The 18,712-nt window shown below is 36.7% G+C and overlaps 3 protein-coding genes across 4 annotated transcripts; 2 read left to right on the top strand and 1 right to left on the bottom strand.

The window, feature by feature from the left end:
- The first annotated feature begins 1,635 nt into the window (after positions 1-1,635).
- LOC122046751 (protein LSD1-like) lies at positions 1,636-3,294 on the top strand. Of its 2 annotated transcripts, none has more exons than XM_042607722.1 (6): positions 1,636-1,970; positions 2,098-2,231; positions 2,375-2,491; positions 2,565-2,672; positions 2,770-2,879; positions 2,968-3,294. In XM_042607722.1, exons 2-6 carry the CDS (start codon positions 2,174-2,176, stop codon positions 2,995-2,997), a joined length of 423 nt encoding a protein of 140 aa, XP_042463656.1. In that variant the 5' UTR covers positions 1,636-1,970; positions 2,098-2,173; the 3' UTR covers positions 2,998-3,294. The 2 variants fall into 2 exon arrangements, with proteins under 2 accessions (XP_042463656.1, XP_042463576.1); XM_042607642.1 differs by having other exon boundaries at positions 1,647-1,970; positions 2,559-2,672.
- Positions 3,295-5,784: 2,490 nt separating this feature from the next.
- Positions 5,785-17,207, top strand: LOC122052811 (protection of telomeres protein 1a-like). The gene is made up of 11 exons (XM_042614524.1): positions 5,785-5,926; positions 6,064-6,206; positions 6,384-6,520; positions 7,324-7,513; positions 7,701-7,768; positions 7,844-7,932; positions 8,657-8,935; positions 9,017-9,090; positions 12,699-12,757; positions 15,457-15,612; positions 16,848-17,207. The coding sequence occupies exons 2-11, from the start codon at positions 6,071-6,073 to the stop codon at positions 17,055-17,057; spliced, it is 1,398 nt and encodes a 465-aa protein (XP_042470458.1). The 5' UTR covers positions 5,785-5,926; positions 6,064-6,070; the 3' UTR covers positions 17,058-17,207.
- Positions 17,208-17,488: 281 nt separating this feature from the next.
- On the bottom strand, positions 17,489-18,088 carry LOC122033254. Its single transcript, XM_042592315.1, has one exon. The coding sequence runs from the start codon at positions 18,086-18,088 to the stop codon at positions 17,489-17,491; it is 600 nt and encodes a 199-aa protein (XP_042448249.1).
- Positions 18,089-18,712: the final 624 nt, after the last annotated feature.

The raw sequence follows: 18,712 nt of genomic DNA, 5'->3' as shown, positions 1-18,712 counted from the left end.
AAAAATAATAATTAAAATATATATTAATAGTATTATAATAATTTATTACTGGAAATTAGTTAACATAAAGTGACATTGGTACAAGATAAAATTATTGTTACATGACTTAATTAGCTATTGTTTTCAATTATAAAAATAATCATTAATAATCTATGAAATTATCCTTTTAAATTTTATTAATAAAATTAAATGTTATCTTGGGGTATGGTTGAGTTTGACTATTATGGGTGAGCAAGGGGTGAATCTCAACAAAGTTAAGATAATGTCATCCCTACAATGGTCAACTGTAGTTTCTTGATTTACCTTCTCATAGATGGTTAGTTATGTGGATCGATAGGATGATGAATTTTACCTTTCGCTATAACTAATAAGATTTTAAATATTTATTTTTTTTAAAAAAAAATTAAAGTTTATTTTTTTCGCCTAGAGCCTCAAGAATAATTGAGACGGCCCAGGGTAAAATGACATAAGAGTCATGTTTTGACCTAATTAACTCGGAGAGTTGAATAATGGGTTAGCAAAAAAACCGGTTAACCTAATTAACTCGGAGAGTTGAATAATGGGTTAGCAAAAAAACCGGTTAACCTAATTAACTCGGAGAGTTGAATAATGGGTTAGCAAAAAAACATCTAACCGGTTGATGTTATCTTTTCTTGCTATGATTAATTGATTTTTCACAATTACATTCAAAATATAAAAACAAAAATAAAACTATCTTCTAAAAACCTAACATAATAAAAACTTTGGTACTGGACTTGGTTAATCCTGCAAGTAAAATGAATACCATGGATAAAAAATAATTAACAAAAACACAATTTCAGATACTTTCTATTCCCAGATAAAAGTTAAAAAGTGACCTTTTATCATTTACACGTGAGTTTGTGGACATGAAAACAGACCAGGTCATTAATTGACGCTGACTCAAGCATATAAATCCAATGCGCTCTGTGACAAAACCCATAAATTGATGGATCAAATACCTTTCCCAGTTGCCCCCGGGACTAAGGTGGGATGGTTAAGAGATGGAAAGGGACTTTCGTTACTCTGGGTTTAAATTTTACGGATTGAATAACTTAGATTAAAAAATATATATCTTTCCAACTTTCCACCTCGACTTGTCACAAACATAACATAGCCCGTCTGTTTTACTAGCATTAGGAATGACTACTTCAATTTGACTTAAGTTTCTTTTATCATTCCACCAGATAAAAATACTCTACAGAACGCGTAACTAAAAATGTCTTTGAGACTTTATCGCTGCACTATAGCCCGGGTCACAAACACAGATACTTGATTGAATGCACATTTGTTTTGTGCCATTAATTAGCACGGATTATCGCCTTTCTGTATTTCTTGTGAATCGTGGTCAGTACTGAGAAAGACTTGAGCCTCCCAAACACACAAAAAAACAAGTTTACGTCTGCGTCTGAGATTATTTGGTTTATCGACAGAAGATATCGTGGCAAAGGAGGTTGCGCATTTGTCCTCTATCATTTCCCTGTTTACGTGAATCAAAATTTGGTACTGGATTGGGAGGATGGTGTTTTTATCCGTTTATTTATAATTAAATCTCGCATCACCCTCAACCCGATTCATAAAATCGCCATCAAGTTTAGAGATCAGGGAAGGAATTAATTGAATGCGGTTGTGGCCTACGATTACAAGCTGATCCCCTCACGACTCATCTCGTTAGTTTTTTCTGCTAATTGAATGCCCCAGTTAAAGATAATTAAACGGCGTGTGAAAGTGATCGCCTGGTTCACGCGGAGGTTCCTCCACCACAAGCTCGTCGACGCGGGAAGCTCACGCGCATGGCGCTGGGCACCGCAAAGCGCAAAGGTCATCAAGAAGCAATCAGTGCCTTCTCGTACTACAAGCGGCAGGAGCGACGAAAAGGCAGCGCCATGATCTCGATTTCTCACCATCAGTCGCCAGAATGCTCAGTCTCACCCACTCCCACCACCACATCGGTATCTCTCCCGACTTGTCACCGCACTTGGAAAAAAAAAAAGCATACAGATAGATAAGGGAACCTACAGTGTGATTCAACTATTCTCTTCCTTATCTTTGTATTTTTTCTATTTCCTCCTCCTTCAGAAGTTTAAAGATTAGCTGATTGGGGGATTCAGTTCTCTGCTTGAAGTTAAACCTTTGCTCCGCGAGCAATTCGGCAATGCCAGTCCCTCTCGCTCCTTATCCCTCGACACTTCCTACTGCACCACCCTCAAGTGGTACCTTTTTGCCCCTGCAATCTGAACTTGTCTGAATATGTTAATCGAATTATGCATGCACGATCGTTTGGAATTCCAACTTGTTTTGCTAGGAAGGTTTTCAGACATTTAGAGTTTCTGAAATCTCATTTTTGGGTCTTCAGGTGCTCAGAGCCAACTTGTTTGTTCGGGCTGCCGAAATCTGCTTCTCTATCCAGTAGGGGCAACGTCAGTATGTTGTGCCGTTTGCAGTGCAGTGACAACCACCGTTCCAACTCTCGGTAACTTTTCTTTAGCAAATCCTTTACCAACTTTGAATTGAATTTAGAGGATTTAATTTCTATGCAGGAACAGAAATGGCACAGCTGATTTGTGGAGGTTGCCACACTCTGTTGATGTATATAAGGGGAGCCAGTAGTGTCCAGTGCTCTTGTTGTCACACAGTCAATTTGGCTCTGGAAGGTAAGCAATATGAGATACATAATTAGGATATGTCTGCCATTCTTTGAGCTTAGAATCAGCCATCTTAAATATCATAGCCAAAAATGCTTGGTGACAGCAAATCAGGTAGCTCATGTGAATTGTGGGAACTGCCATATGCTGCTCATGTATCAGTATGGAGCAAGATCAGTGAAATGTGCAGTCTGCAACTTCGTCACTTCAATTGGTGTTAGTATCAAATAGATCGCGACTATAGTTGAATAAAATTGTTACTTATTATAATACAGAAACTCTGAAGAGTTATTTTTCTTCACAGGCTTCACCGAGCACTGAGGGAAAGGCCTAGCTAGTAAGAGATCCTCGATCGACATAGAGAGAGATGTTTGTATATTTCCCTGCAAAAAATGCCGAGTGTCAATCTTCTTTCCACCGATTGTATAGAGTTTCATATTTGGCGAATCGAACTCTCCGAGATATCCCTCAAAATAAGAAGATTTAGTATTGTGTATTTGGCGAAGAATTATTGCATGAATAAACTAGAGTTGGATGGATGTTGTCTATAGCTTTAATGCCAGGTGCTCATGATTGGTATGTACTAGAAATGCATGATTTTAACTGTTAGACTTAACGAATTTGTTAGCTATTGCCTCTTTTTTTCTCTTTGGGTAAAATATAAAAAAGGTGTCCTATTTTGTTTGTATGCTTAAAGAGATAGTTTTTTTTTTAATTATTATCAAATAATACTATATTCCATCTCAATTTTTTATTTTAAAAAATATTTTTATTTTCGATAATATTATAGGAACTATAAAACCATATAGTTATTATAAAATTATATTTATATATATATATATAGCGGCGTAGATAGGATTTTCATTCAGGAGGGGTAAAGCGACGGAGTCGGCGAACGATGACGGTGATGCTGACAACCAATAATGGTGTCGACTAACGATGACGGTGATGCTGACAACAAATAATGGTGTCGACTAACGATGACGGTGATGCTGACAACAAATAATAGTGTCGACTAAGTGAAAGAATCAATTAAGTAAACTTCACCTCAATTAAAAGGTATTTTTTTTTATAGAGCATGGGTGAAGCGATGACATTAGCCAAGTGAAGACAACGACCATGCAACAAATGACAATGACGATGGTAGTAATCGTTGTCCGGTGATAGTGACTTGGGCTATAACGACAGCGACATGTCGCGGAAGATTTTGTGGGTAAAATTAAAGTTAGAAAAAAGAATATGAAAAAAATTATAGGAAGAAGAAAAATGAAAAGAGGAAAATAAAAGTATAGGATTAGAGGAAGAAGAAAAATGGATAAAAAAAAATTGACTTGAGAAAAGAAGAAAATGTGTTAGGTTGAAAGGGTTTTAATTGAAATTTTTTGCTAAAAAGATAAGAAAGTTTTCCAATTTATAACTATATATTTTTTTCCCCACCGTATTAATATTTTACTTGAATTTCAGGGGTACGATCGCACCCCAGAACCTTATTTAAACTAATATAATATAATATTAATATGGAATGCCCATATTATAAAAAAATATCAAAGAAGTAATATCGAGACTATTGATTCATATAAATTTATTCTATGACTCTACATCTTATTTAGAAAAAAATTTAAATATAACGGGTAAAATGTACCGTAGTTATTATCAGTTATGATCTCATAAAGTACAGATATTTTTTGAAAATAAAAATACATAGTGAGATATTATTTTAATGATAAATAAAAAGGGAATGATTTCAATTTTCAAAAAAACGCCTTTTAAAATTTTTTTTAGTGTTTCTCTTCTGTTGTGCTGATAAAATGTTCATTCCAGTGCCCGTCAATTAATCCCGCATGATTAATACAGAAAAGTTAAATTAGGAAACGACAGATAGTGAATACATTGGAAAAAATTTTAAACTTTTTTTAATCATCAACACTTTGCTTTCACGTCTCTCTTCCCGCACCTGCGTGAATGATGATGATATAGAACTGTTATCGGATAGTGATCATCTATTCTCCTTTTCTGTAGTAACTATGGCTGAATGCTGACATTTGTACTTGATTCCTCGCTGGACTTGGCTGAATCACATACGGTCCTTACGATACGCCAAAACGAGTTCACTCTTCGTGAGTTTTTGATTGTTATATTTATGTAAAAAATTTCATATATCTCTCTTGAAAAAACCTTAACGAACTTATACTATAAAAAAAATAATAATTTAAAGATGAAAATTTGAGACGAATAATTTTCGTCCGTAATAAGTTTGATGATAAAAAATATATATATTATTTTAATTAGTTTCATACTTTTTTTAATTATATTTTACTTTATATATAAATAAAATTTAAATTCATAAATTACTATTATATAATATTAATAATTAAAAAATAAATTACATTATTTGAAAAAAAAAATCTAAAATAAAAAAATTTATTAACTTTTTAAATTTAAATTAAAACAATTGTTTTAATTAAAAATTTAAAAAAATATGCGGCTTCCTACATAGAGAGGGAGCTCCTTCCTAGTGATGACAATTTTTTTCGCGGGTTCGGGATCCTACGGAAAAAATCCGAAACACGAATGGAGATCCTTGATTTTTTCGAGGATGAATCGAGTTTGGGACGGATATGAGAATACTATTTCCATCCTCGAACCCACATCGAATATTATTATTATTAATAATAAAAAATAATAATAAGATTTTTTTAAAAATAATAATAATAATGTTAATATTAATATTAAAAATTTTGAAAATATTATTAATAATAGTATTATTAATATTGATATTAATATTATCATTAATAATAATAATAATAATAATAATAATAAAATTTGGGGATGAGATAGAATAGGGATTTGATCTCGTGGGTTCGGATTTGAGGAATCTCCGAATCAAAAAAAAAAAAATAAAGATGGAGTAAGGATAGGGATGACAAATCTGCTCCCGCCCCGGCCATTGCCATCTCTACTCCTTCCTTCCTCTCCTGTGTCACGTCCACAAATCACAATGGGCTCGCGTTTATTGTCAAAGGTTTCTAACAATATTTAATAGAATTATCATTTTAAATAAAACAATAAACATATTTTTGTTTTTTTTAAAAAAAATAATTTCTAGTAATTTTAAATCAGTTAAAATGGGCTCGACCGACCCCAGAGTTCGCGTGCTCTGCTTTTTCGCTACTTGACCTTCGTCGGCAGATCCCGGCTGCTGCGCTCGCCAACGGCTAGGGTTCGACGAATCGTGCAACCAATAAAGCATTCTCGTCGATCTGGTAATTTCTTTGTGAGGGTTTGGATTCTGGAATGGTTTTCTTCCTGTGGAGCACCGGGACAGTGTTAGCATTTTTCAAGTTGACGAGTGGTGTGAGTCGTTGAGCGTTTTGGTTGGACTGGGTGTCATGTGTTTCAGGGACGCGATGGGTGGTAAGATGGATGCCTCGGAGGATTACTTTTACAGCCAGATCGGAGATGCGCAGTTGTCCGTCGGCGCGCGGGTTAATCTCATGGGTGCTGTCTCCTCCATCAGCGAAGGAAAGAAGACCAAAGGAACAGGTGAATGCATTTGTTAAGATCGGATATGCGCAGGTGCTGTCTCATTGATGCTTTACAACTCCCCTATGATTAATTGGTTAAGATATGATGCAATTTTTAAATTTATGATGAACTATTTTCTAGTGTTAAATTGCAGAGTGAATGCATTTTACCTGTCATTTCTTTTGTGCTTTCTAGACTTTTCTACTACACTGAAGATAATCGACGACAGTTATTCAGAGTTTGGATTTTCTGTGAACTTCTTCGCTGTAGTTCCTACAAGGTTACCTTGTGTCAGATCAATTGGTGACATAATTAGCATTCATCAACTTGAGGTAGATATTGTTGTCATCAACATTATCTATGATGTCAACTCATATCATATACCAAAATTTTCAATTTTCTCCATCTTGTTGCCATGATGATGATCCGTTTAGAAAAATAAGATATAAACATTCAGTTCGTCTCATCTAGTGCTACATATTTATCCTCATTTGTAACTTTATATGTTCAAACATTGAAGGACATTGAAAATGCAACTACCATAATTTCTTTCTTATGCTACCTTTTGCAACTCTTTTTAGATGTTGTGTTGCAATGATGTCTGCAATATATCAATTATGCATCTATATTAATCTTTTTAAATTAGTTTGGCAATGGTGCATAACCGAAAGATCCACTTGTTTATTTCACCAATCCCTACTTTCCAGGAGTGCCTGTATGGATACTCAATATGAAGTTTAACTTGTTTCACCCCATATCGAAGTTTATGCACTATCTTTATGTTTTCTGAAATCTCTCTGCCACTTCAAATAGGTTTTCTTGGTATTGAAGTGCTTGCTGCTGTTATGTTCTACTTATATTTAGTTGTCCTTTTGAGCTCATGCTATTTTGTATGGTATGTATATAAAGCATAATTCATATGGCCAATTGTTAGTGTCAACTACATGCACCTGCATCCTCACCCGCTATAATTGATGAGATCCCCACTTGAGGAAATATGAAGTCATCTTTTAGTTGTTTCTTACAATGCCTCTCTAAGTTCTTTTCTAACAACATTTTTAGTCTTTGTTTTCTTTAATATGCATTGATATGCCTAGAAATTCTGAACATACTTTTGTTGTTACATATTGTTCAGGTGAAGCTGTACAAAGGAATTGCACACGGTGTTTATAACAAGAAGATCTCTTCCTTTGCCTTATTTGAAGGGAACCCAATAGAGGGTTTCCATAATTATCAAAAATCAGTGAACTATCAAGCTACTGAACATGACGATGATCTTTTATCAAAAATTAATGCATGGCTACTTCATAATGCACCTGAGGCAGGTATATGTCTAACAGTTTCCTCTTTATTTTTCAGCATACTCAATGACTCTGTTTATGGTGTTTTGAAGATCATCTCTGATTCGTGGTTTGTTCATTCTTCTTTTTATTTAACTCTGCTTTTATGGTTTGATTCTTCCTTGTTTCTTCAATTTTTTTGGCTCTAATTTCTCAAGTGTTCGTCAACTAGTGAGAAAAGACCAGTTGTTTCCAATATGTCATCTTAAGACAGGATGTCCATTTGATCTAGTTTGCAAGGTGAGTTGGTTTCTTGCAAAATGTTCGCACTCAGATGGAAGTGACACAAAAATTCTTACATTTTTCTTTGAAAAGGTTCTTCATGTTTCCATAACTTCTGAAGAGGATTGTTTGCTCTTTGTGTGGGATGGAACTGATACTCGTACAGCAAATATAGAAGCTGAGTATGCATTTTCTCCCTACTTGATCCAGTGCCTACTGCATCTAATGCTGTTAATGTCACAGTTTGTGATTGCTCATTAACTATTTATGTAGTGAATTATCTTAATCTGTTGCTATCAGCTAGTTGAGATGATAAATTCAAATGTTTGAATAGGACTGTCTATTTTGGCGACACTTAAGTAGTTTTATAATTTTTCAGCATCTATGTCTAACTTTACAAGTTAGTATAACCAACTTATATTCTCTTGCATTGTCCATTGTACCCACTATGTCAGTTCTTACTGATCACAAGTACACATTGAACCTGTCAAAAGCTCAATTAGACGTCTATCTTTTGTCATTCTATTGTTATTTCTCTATGCCCACTTTCTTGTCTTACCCTCATCTATAGCAGTATAACAGTCTTAAAGAGAAACTCTGGCATTCTCCTTCTTGTTCCTCCCAATTGTATCCCCTGGCCTTCCCTAGCCTCCTTATCTCCTCCATAACATTCTTCTTCAACTTTTTGATGATGTTATAGCTTTACTACCTAGTTTCTAATTAACATTTGCATAAAAATTTACCAGAGAATATCTGTATTTATGGGAAGGTCATTGGCAATTGCTAGTTACTAAGGCTTTAAAGGATATGATAGATCCAACACTTTAGTTGGGGTATTTGTGTATAAAATATCCTGTCATTTTTTGAGTGATTTGAATATTGTTTTTCCTCTAATGGGTTCAACAGTCTTGATCTTGAAGGGGAGAATCCATGTCCTTTACATGCGGGAGAGTTCCTTCCTCCAGCAGAGAAATTTTGCACGTTTCCTTTGATGGGCTCAGTTGTGTGGGTATTTGCTGGTAAGCATTTCAAAATGATCTCGGATCTATATGGCGGTGGTCAGTGGGTCAAGTTGCAGAATATGTTTTGTGAACTTCATTGCGGAATGTTGTACGGCATGCTGACACCTTCTAGTAAAATCATCCTTGTTTCTGATGAAGAATCGGTTGTACAATACCGTTTAAAGTAATCACTCATCTTTGCTATATTCTGCCTGTTCTTTCATGGGCCAAGTTGATTGATTTCGATATTTATTTATTAAAATAGGAATTATGATGATCGCAATGTAATTACAATGAGAAGATATCCTATGAGCTTTTCTATACCTTCTCGAATTACAGGTGACAGCATCAGAAGTTTTTCTATTTATGATCAACAAATGTGTGTCCTCATATTGCTTGGCTTTGTGTTGTATATATATTGAATGTTTTTTTTTTCCTTCTGTTGTGGTTACTGATTTAACATTATTTTCATTAAGTGGAAGAGGGAGGAGGGGCTTTATGTGATTGATGTGTGCCTAAAAGTTGTATAGTCATTAATACTTGTTGAGTTAGTGTTAGAATTATGAAAGAGAACATCAAAGAAATGGTTGTGATTATCCTTGAGCAACTAGGTTGTCATGTGTCAAAAACTGGGTAATAAATAGAGACTTTGTATGATTGTTGTGTACCTAAATGTTGTATTGGTCATTAGCATTTTTTTTTGACCTGGAGTGTAAGAATTAAGAAAGAAAATAAAAAAAATTGTAGTAGCAGGTGAAAGATTAGGTGATAGGCATAGGTGATACTACAGTAGAATCTTTTCCTACAATGGCTAAAAGAGAGCCATCTGCAATATTAATTTTTTGGTTACCTGCACAAGGTTTATATGAAGAGACAAGGTTTGACATTCCTGTCATATGATCAGTTGCACCTGAATCAATGATCTAGGCCGATTAGAATTGACACTAAGGAAGGTTGTGTTGGTGGAGTTTGCACTAACGGTCTAACTCAGGTTTTTTATGAATGACAAGTAAGTTACGTTAGGTTTTGTTGTGATCTAACCATTTGATTAAGTGTGCAGGAGAAGTCCAAACAGGTCGACGAGCTGACTGGATATCTGGCAGGAAATCTAGCTAGGTCAACAGGCCAACCGGATAGCTAATACGAAGTCCAGATAGGTCGACGGACTGACCAGATATCTGGCGAGAAGTCCAGTTAGGTCAACGAGTCGACCGGATAGCTGGCATGAAGTCCAGATAGGTTGATGGGCTGACCTCTGGTAAGTTGGTAAGTTAAGGTAAGTCACTGGAGTAGAGTGACTTTGTGAGGAGGCGTCCCGGTTGAGGGACAGTAAGCATCGGTCCAGTTTAGTCCATTTGGGATCCCTAAACTAAGACCTTGACTAGTTCCTGGTTCTGGGAGGACAGAAATTAATTACTATTCTTTATTATTAATTATTATTATTGTCCTAATACTTGTGCTGCAGGTGATTTGGACTAATTTTGTTTTGCAGGACAAAGGAGAAAATTTGCCTTTGGATGAACTGTGTCTGAAGGCACCTTCAAGCAGTGAAGGCGCCTTCATACTGTTCATAGAAGGCGCCTTCTATGGCTATGGAAGGCGCCTTCTATGGCTATGGAAGGCGCCTTCTGGAGGACAAATTTTGGACGCAGTCTCGGATAAGTGCCGGGCTACTCGGGATCAAATTTACCAGGTTAAAGGCGCCTTCAACAGCTATGGAAGGCGCCTTGATAGAACACTGATATATGAGCTACTGCGCATCCGTTTGAGCTTCTGACTGCTCCATGCTTCTGCTACGACTCTACTGCAAAGCTATTGCGTCCGAAAACTATTCCGAGGACTTCCGATCGCGGCCGGTAGACCGACAACGACACACGAACGCTCTCATTTCAATCCTTAAGTGTCGGTAACGAATTTTGTCTGTGTACTTAATTTCTACAAAAGGATAAGTGCAGTGTGTTGCACTTGTTCTAATCTTTTTTTACTCGATTCCCCCTTTTTGTACTCGATTACCCATGGGTAGATCCGCGGGACCTGAGTCTTAGAGTAGGAGTCACCGAAGGTTCCGAACCAAGTAAATCGACTGTGATTTCTTGTGGTTTTTGTTTTCGATTTCTTATCTACTTTCCGCTGCGTTCGCACTCGCGATTTTAAAAACGAGAAAATAAGTTTTTGAAAAATACGTGATTCATCCTCCTCTCATATGCGTATTGATCCAACAAGTTATTGTCATGCAATTACCTTTTTGAGCTATTGAACAAGAATGATTTTTCTGATATTCAAGAAGTTTATACAGTTCGTCTATTTGTTCCTTGGTGAAGTACACTAGGAATAGAGTGCCCCTCTTGATATGAGATAATAGTCTGAAGTGCACGACCTTCACCATTAGTTCTTTTTTTTTTCCAATATTTGGGCTTCCCATGGATTTTCCAACATGTTTTCTGCGTGTGCCACGGGCGTTTACAATGGTCGAACCATGATTTTCCAAAACTTTTGCCATCTTTCTTTGCTTCCTCTTGAAAACCTTTAGTAACAAGGGCAGAGCTTTGCAAACTTAATTAGTATTGACTTAGATATATTTGTTAAGCATAACCATTTGTCGAGCTTCTTCTCTTCGAACTTTTGAAAATACTTCACGGATTGTTGATAGAGGTGTCTTTCCCAAGATTCGACCCCTTACTTCATCTAGATCTTTTTTTAGTCTCGCCAAGAAAATTAACACCCAATCATTCTCTTGTCGTTTCATCAAATGAACACTATCATCAATACAATTCCAAATATTATCATAACATATATCTAGTTCTTACCACAATGTCATCAATTCATTGTAGTAGTAACTAGTAAGTCACATCACGTTCCCTTTGCTTTGCTTGCCATAGCCTTGATTTAGGCTAAAAATTTGCGAAGAGTTCGCCAAATCTGAATAAATGTGTCTAGCTGCCTCCCACACCTCTTTGGCTGTAGGTAGGAATATAAATGACTTTCCGATAGGGGGCTCCATGGAATTTGACTAACCATATGATAAGGAGCGAATTTTTAGATTTCCAGCCTTTAAATCTGGGTCTTTGGTTTTATCACTTCTCCTGTAACATATCCAAGTTTACCTTTCCCTTCTAAAACCAGGTGTCTGACCATTTTGGGTAGTTCTTCTTGTTGAGACGCTGAATATTAACTTGAAGTGAATTAGAGAATACATTCGTCGAACCATTGAAAGATACGATGGGTTTAAATTTGAGTTGACAATCATTTCTTCTCCACACCATTGAATCTCTACTCGTGGTGCCGGTTAAGGCAGTCTTCCATAGATGTTGATTTGCCATGGAAAAAAAACAAACCCTAGATCGAACCTAGGGCTTTGATACCATGAAGAAAACCGAGAAGATTAAGGAAAAAAAAATTAGAAGAAGAGTAATGTTTTATTATTCTTTTTCAACTAGACATTACATCAATAAATAGAAGATACAAAGTGCTGAAATAGGAACAAATAAAAGAAAGGAAACATAAGAAATGAAAATTACTAAAATTAATTATTTCCTGATTTCCCAAAATACTTTTTTGATTTTATGCAATCATTATCTCAAAGATTATCTCTTGATTTTCAAATATTAATTCCTATTTTATGAAATCAGAATCTCCTAATTTTCCAAATGATTTTAAATAAAATTAAAATTGAATATATTAAATGTGATTTCAGTAATAAGAAAAGAAATGATGGAATAATCAAAATGGATGAACATGAATATTTTGCAAGTAAGAATTCACTAGGAGGTAGTTAGCTGTTAGTTCCATGTTAATAAGACAAATCTTTCTTTTCCATTTTAAGTTTTTTGAGTCCTACTGTTGTCGAAAATATTTCACTTTTTTTTAATAATGCTATAGTTCTACTCACTTTGGTTTATTCTTGGCATATAATTACTAACTATTTTTCATCTTTGATGTCATTTCAGTGGTGGACTGTGATGACGTGGCATGTATAACTTTGAGACATTCAATTGCTTATCCAGAGGTTAAATTGTTTCTTAATTTGAAAGTTTTTGCTGGTTTTGGTTCTTTGTTGGAAAAATTTTGTTGATGTTAACTAGGATGTTGTGATCTTTAGTTCACACAATATATTGACTTGTTGTAAGTTCCAAAGATCTTTTCATTGAGTTGCTTGGGAAGGGTAAGATACACACCTTACTTCCCTAAGACCCTAATCACATTTGGTTTAATTCTTTAAACCTAAAGGTACATGGAAGCCAGTTGATGTTAATGTATTAGTGCCCCTTATCTTTCTTTTTTTCCTTCTATTATATTTTAATGGATAATTCACTTTTTGTGCATTAGACATATAGACATATGCTATGCATTCTTATTTTTTATTTATTTGTAGCTGCTTAACACTTGGTAGGATCTTGTAGATTTTGGTCTTTTCAAATTTGCACATATAATTTGTGAAGGGGAGCCTTGGCGTAACGGTAAAGTTATTGCCATATGACCAAAAGGTCACGAGTTCGAATCCTGGAAACATCCTCTTGCAAAAAGCAGGATAAGGCTGCGTACAATGGATCCTTCCCCGGGACCCCGCATGGCGGGAGCTTCATGCACCGGGCTGCCTTTTCTTGGTGAAAGATTATCATCACTTCTAGGTAGGGCTGGCTACCTATATATCTTTTAGATGATGGATGTTTACTTACAATCTTTGTGTATTACCCTATTACAACCACATCTCAACGCTTTCCCTCAAGATGGCTAATATTATAGAACCTCAGCTGATTATAAATATGTTCAAGATCTCCAAAGCCTTAATTAACAAATATGGCAAGTGATCCTTCAAATTAAAAAGAATGATATAACAATATTCTGAGGTTGCACTTCCTCTATGTCAAAGGGACTATTTGTTTGGGTTTGTCCTCTCATGAAACTAGTGTTGGATATGGAAGCAATGTTCATGGTATCTTGATTATCATAATGTAATTAGCATTTGGTTTGGTAAGATTGATATGCAACCCATGCATTAGGTGATTGAGCCACAAATATAATTGATCTGGCCACTACATTTTTTTCCTAAAATATAAGGACTCCTCCTAAATGAATACAAAAACCTAATGTGGTAATCTGGGAGAGAACTCCTAATCTCAATCAGGCACTGTTGTGAATGCATGAAGTTATAATAAAAGAGATCCTAGTGTGGTGTTTAGGTATCTAGCAATCCTTAGAGCTGCCTTTTAATGACCTATTGAAGCAAAAGGTAATATCCCTCACTCCAAACGACTCAGTATCATCCGCTCCACGACAAGATACGCAAGCCATGCATTAGATGATTGAGACACAAATAAGCTCGACAAAGTTATTACCTTTATTAATTGATTTGGCCACTACATTTTTTTCCTAAAATATAAGGATTCCTCCTAAAAGAATACAAAAACCTAATGTGGTAATCTAGGAGAGAATCTCCCAATCTCAATTAGGCACTGTTGTGAATGCATTAAGTTATAATAAAAGAGATCCTAGTGTGGCGTTTAGGTATCTAGCAATCCTTAGAGCTACCTCTTAACGACCTATTGAAGCAAAAGGTGATATCGTTCACCCCAAATGACTCAGTATCATCCGCTCCACAACAAGATATAGATAGGTAAATCACGGGTGACATTTTGTCTTAGCACAACGATCTTTTTGCATTGGGGGGGGGGGGGTCAGACACCCAACGAGGCATTTTTTATCCGCTAGGAATTGACCTCAAGACCTATTGGAGCAAACACCCATACAGGTACGTGCCAATCCATGGGGGGTCCTCTTAATGACCTAGATATATATATTGGTTGGGTCATCTACTAGAGGTCCATATTGGTTGGGATTCTTGTGTTGGCTAAGTTGTAGTAGAAGATGATGGAATGGACAACGTAATTGGGATAGGAAGTATCTCAACTACCGACTTGGATGTGGTAGGTGTGGTGGAGTAAAAAAGGAGTGGAATCAAAAAGGGTTGTATCAACTGAATTACAAGCCTGTGTAACTTACAAGAATAACAATGTCACAGTGATGCCCTTCTTGCTAATGTAATACTAAACAAAATATGGACTATAGGCCTTGGTGTCAGCTTCTGTTATAGATACGTGCAATTTATATTCATTATATGGATACAGTAGTTAAAGAATTTGCATTCCTGGTTTGCATTGCTTGAGGGAACTAAAGCTATTTTACAATTGATTTAGCTTTTACTTTTCAGTTGTCACATTCGAATTTGTATTTGAGATGATAGGTGAAAAAATTCATGTCGAATCCTTCTTTATTCTGAGAGCTTGAGAATCTGAATGCTCAACTATGAATATTGAATTGACAAAACATTTGATAGGGACAGTCAGTCAGGGATGCGTATTTATTTCAGAGCTTTTTGGAGTGAGCTTTACGAGACATAAAAAAAAATAAATAAAGAGAACATTTTTATTTTGGCTGACAGGATCTTCATCTTCACAACATAAACCTCATTTGTAGACAAATTTTTTAGATGGAAGTGTTTTATTTACAATAGTTACTAAGAGTAAAAAATGGTCTCACAATGAGCCTGCTAATGCTTCTATGAATATTTAAAAAAGTCTCATTCAAAATAAATTTGCTAATGCTGTCTAATTTCTACTGTATTACTTTTTCTATTATATATTAGAACATAAATATATGGACTTGATCTACTTGAATTATGAAATGTACATGATGAATGTGATGCAGGTGACACACAAGTGTATGTGCATTGTTCGATTGGTAGCAGCATATCCATGGAAGGCTGAGGATCTTATTTCTCCAGTTACAGGACGCTACCGTGTTAGATTTACCTTGGAAGATCCCACAGGAAGAATTCGTGCATACCTTTGTGCAGAAGATGGGGTATGCCTTTTGCTTTCAATTTCATTATTAATTTGAATTTAGGCAATGGTGATGTTGATATAAAAGTGTGAAATCTAGTTTGATTCTGAAGTTTGAAAAAGATCCCAAATTGACCCCTAAAATTTTAGAAGTCTGAATTTGACTCCTGCCTGAAGTTATGGAATATGTATCCAATCTGATCCCTGAAGTTGAATGCATGAATTTGATCCTGAAACGTCCTCAACTAGTATCATTGCACAAAATATCAATGAAAAACTCGAACAGCCTCTTATGGGACCCATGTAGGCACAGATTCTTCTTTTCTGCAATGCTTGTTTGAACATAAGAATGGACTATATGATGTTAAAGATACCGGTAGCGGTTATCCAGCTATAGGTGAAGTTATGGTGTCTTTTTATCTACCAGAAAGCTTTGATATATAGTCGGAAATCTGTTTGCATTCTGGCCTGCCATTGCTATGAGTGGAGATGCTTGACTTCAGCATGCTTAAGTTCCCTTGACCATGCACAACGAGGATAGAGGCTAAAAATGGGGACTCCAATCACAGCTGAGAGTGCTCACAGACAGTGGCCGAGATTGATCTTCTGTAAAGCCAATGGGGAGGTGAGTGAGTTGGTCATGGCACTAGCTAGGGTGCTTTTTAGGCAGCAGGTTCCCTGTGAATTCAGGTAGCATGATGGTTCAAATCCATGACATCGAGGCTTTGAATGCTGCACATTAATAATGACCATTGACAGGATGGCATGATTTTAACTATAGTCTACTCCTCTTTCTATGTTTCCATGCTGATTTTAAGTCTTGTGGCATGTGAGACAGAACTGACTTTTGCTCCAATAGGTTGCTGTTGAAAATTTATAACGTTATTATCAGTATATTCTTCACTGATAAATAAACAAGAAGCAAATACAATTATCATCGTATGCTTCTACCACAAACTATGCGCAATAAAACAGCTTCATAAAACATACTAAGAAATATTTTATCTTCCTCAATGTAGTTCTACATAAAATATATCACTTTGTATCTAATTTTGATCAACCAAAAAAGGAATGAACTTTATGTAAGCGGCAAGTATAGCCTGGCCAAGTGTTTCTGGTTATTCACATTGATTTGTAGTCATTGTTATATGATTGATTCGAGTATCATAATTTGGACATTTAGCATCCCTATTATCCATATAAAGATCATGAGTTGACTGTAACCTACGTTATTCTTATTTCATACATGCGTATCAGGTGAATTTTTTTGATGGCTATCCAAGCTCTGATGTGTTGGCGAGCAAAATGAAGAAGCTTCTTGGTATACCTGATTCTTCTGATGGACCAACAAATTGTGCTAGAAATCCACCGTGGTTCAGGTGTTGTTTGGCTTCTTATTATCTCGACAAAAGTCAACCTAGGGAGACCAGGAGATATAGAATATTTGGCACCAAACTAGTTGTCTGAACAGAAAAGATGTACACATTCGAAATAAGGGATCCAGTCCAGCATCATGCAAATGTTTGTACAAATTTAGATGCTTGGGATGTGCAAATGCTGCTTCTGCGACTTACTACTATACATGTGAATATCGTATTTGGAGTCTTCATCTTTTTATGTTCTAGTCTCCTTATTTCTTTTAGATTATATTGTTGAATACGAGAATCTGATTTCTATCAAGTGTAGAGATGTGTGCTATGGATGAGGGTACTACCATTAAATGTACCTATTAAGGTCCGATTGTAGGTGATTGCTTGTCCAACATCATATCATTTGGCAGTGGAAAACGATTCATCTATAATATTTTCTTTGCCTTACTCTGTACTACTTGTTTTCCTTCTTGAATCCAATAAACAATCTACTACGCAATAGCCAAATGTATATGAAGTCAGGTGTCATCAGCGGGCTCTGGAGGTGCAGTCCAAGTCGATGGCACTGCCATTGGGCCAGAAGAAGCGGAGTTTGCAATGGAGGTGGGCCAAGGACCTCAGGGAGAGGAAAACCCCCACTCTCCATCTTGTTCTGGCGTGCCCGTTGAGCTCGAATGGCACAACTCCCCGCTTCAGAGCGACGTCCATGGTCTCCATTGCGCTGTCGTCCAGCGGGAGCGGCCCCGACTGGAAGAGGTAGTTCAGATCCACAGAGCTGTTCTTGGCGACCTCATATGGATCAGCCTGCAGCGCGGCCACATCGATTCCATGGAACTGGAGGAGGATGCTCTGGTCGGAGAAGCTAGTGTGGACCCTCTCGTTGTCGTTCTCCGCTACCAGAGCCAAGGCCATCTCGATCTCGAGGAGGCCAGACTGGTCGTAATCCAGACTGCTGAGTTGCGCGTAGGCCACCTTTATGTAAGGCGCTCTGGGCTTGTAGATCATGTAGATGGCGAACACCACTATCCCGCCGGCGATGACAGCGATCGCTAGGACACTGCACAGAATCGCAGCTAGCCAGACTAACGGATTGGTGTGCCGTCCTTGGTCAGAGATGAGCTGTGGCATCACGAACTGCGGGGAACGACATCGAGGGCACGATTTGCTGTTCTTTTTGTGATGCGGGGAAACCTTGGATCGGTGGCAAAGTCGTGGCTTGGGCAATGGTTTGGTATCTCTTCCTTGCTCTGTTGGTTGGTTTTCTCTCGGCAAGGGGGCTTCTTTTCTAGTTGCCAAAGAAAGTGCTATGTTTTTTACTTTTTTTTTTTAATCTAGTTACCCAACTCTTCAATCCGGAGGTGCTAATGGCACGTCGCTCCGCAGCTAACATCCCATGGTTGTCTCCGGAGGTGAGAAGAACGCGTGGCCCTGCACCCAACGTCTTAATTCACAATTCGCTGTAGTCAGGAATTGACCAATAAATACCTGACTAACTGCAAGCTCTTTTGTCGAAGCACCGTAGCCAGGGGCAAAAAAGTGCCATGCCTTGGGTTAATTAGTTTGTGCTTTTGTTTTTGATCACTTGATCTACTTCGGATCATGGCGAGCCAGAGTTCATTCCAGTTTCATCTTTTCAGTTCAGTAAAAAAACTCTGTAAAGCTTTCTTGATAGTTGATGTTTTGTTCAAATTTGATTAATGCAGTGTGCAATAGGAGTGACAATGTGTCGGATTAATCATATTTTATATCCTC

The sequence above is a fragment of the Zingiber officinale genome, chromosome 1B (assembly GCF_018446385.1).
Source record: "Zingiber officinale cultivar Zhangliang chromosome 1B, Zo_v1.1, whole genome shotgun sequence".
Classification (NCBI taxonomy): Eukaryota; Viridiplantae; Streptophyta; class Magnoliopsida; order Zingiberales; family Zingiberaceae; genus Zingiber; species Zingiber officinale.
Note: the sequence above shows the minus strand (reverse complement) of the source record. Positions and strands in the feature narration are given on the sequence as shown.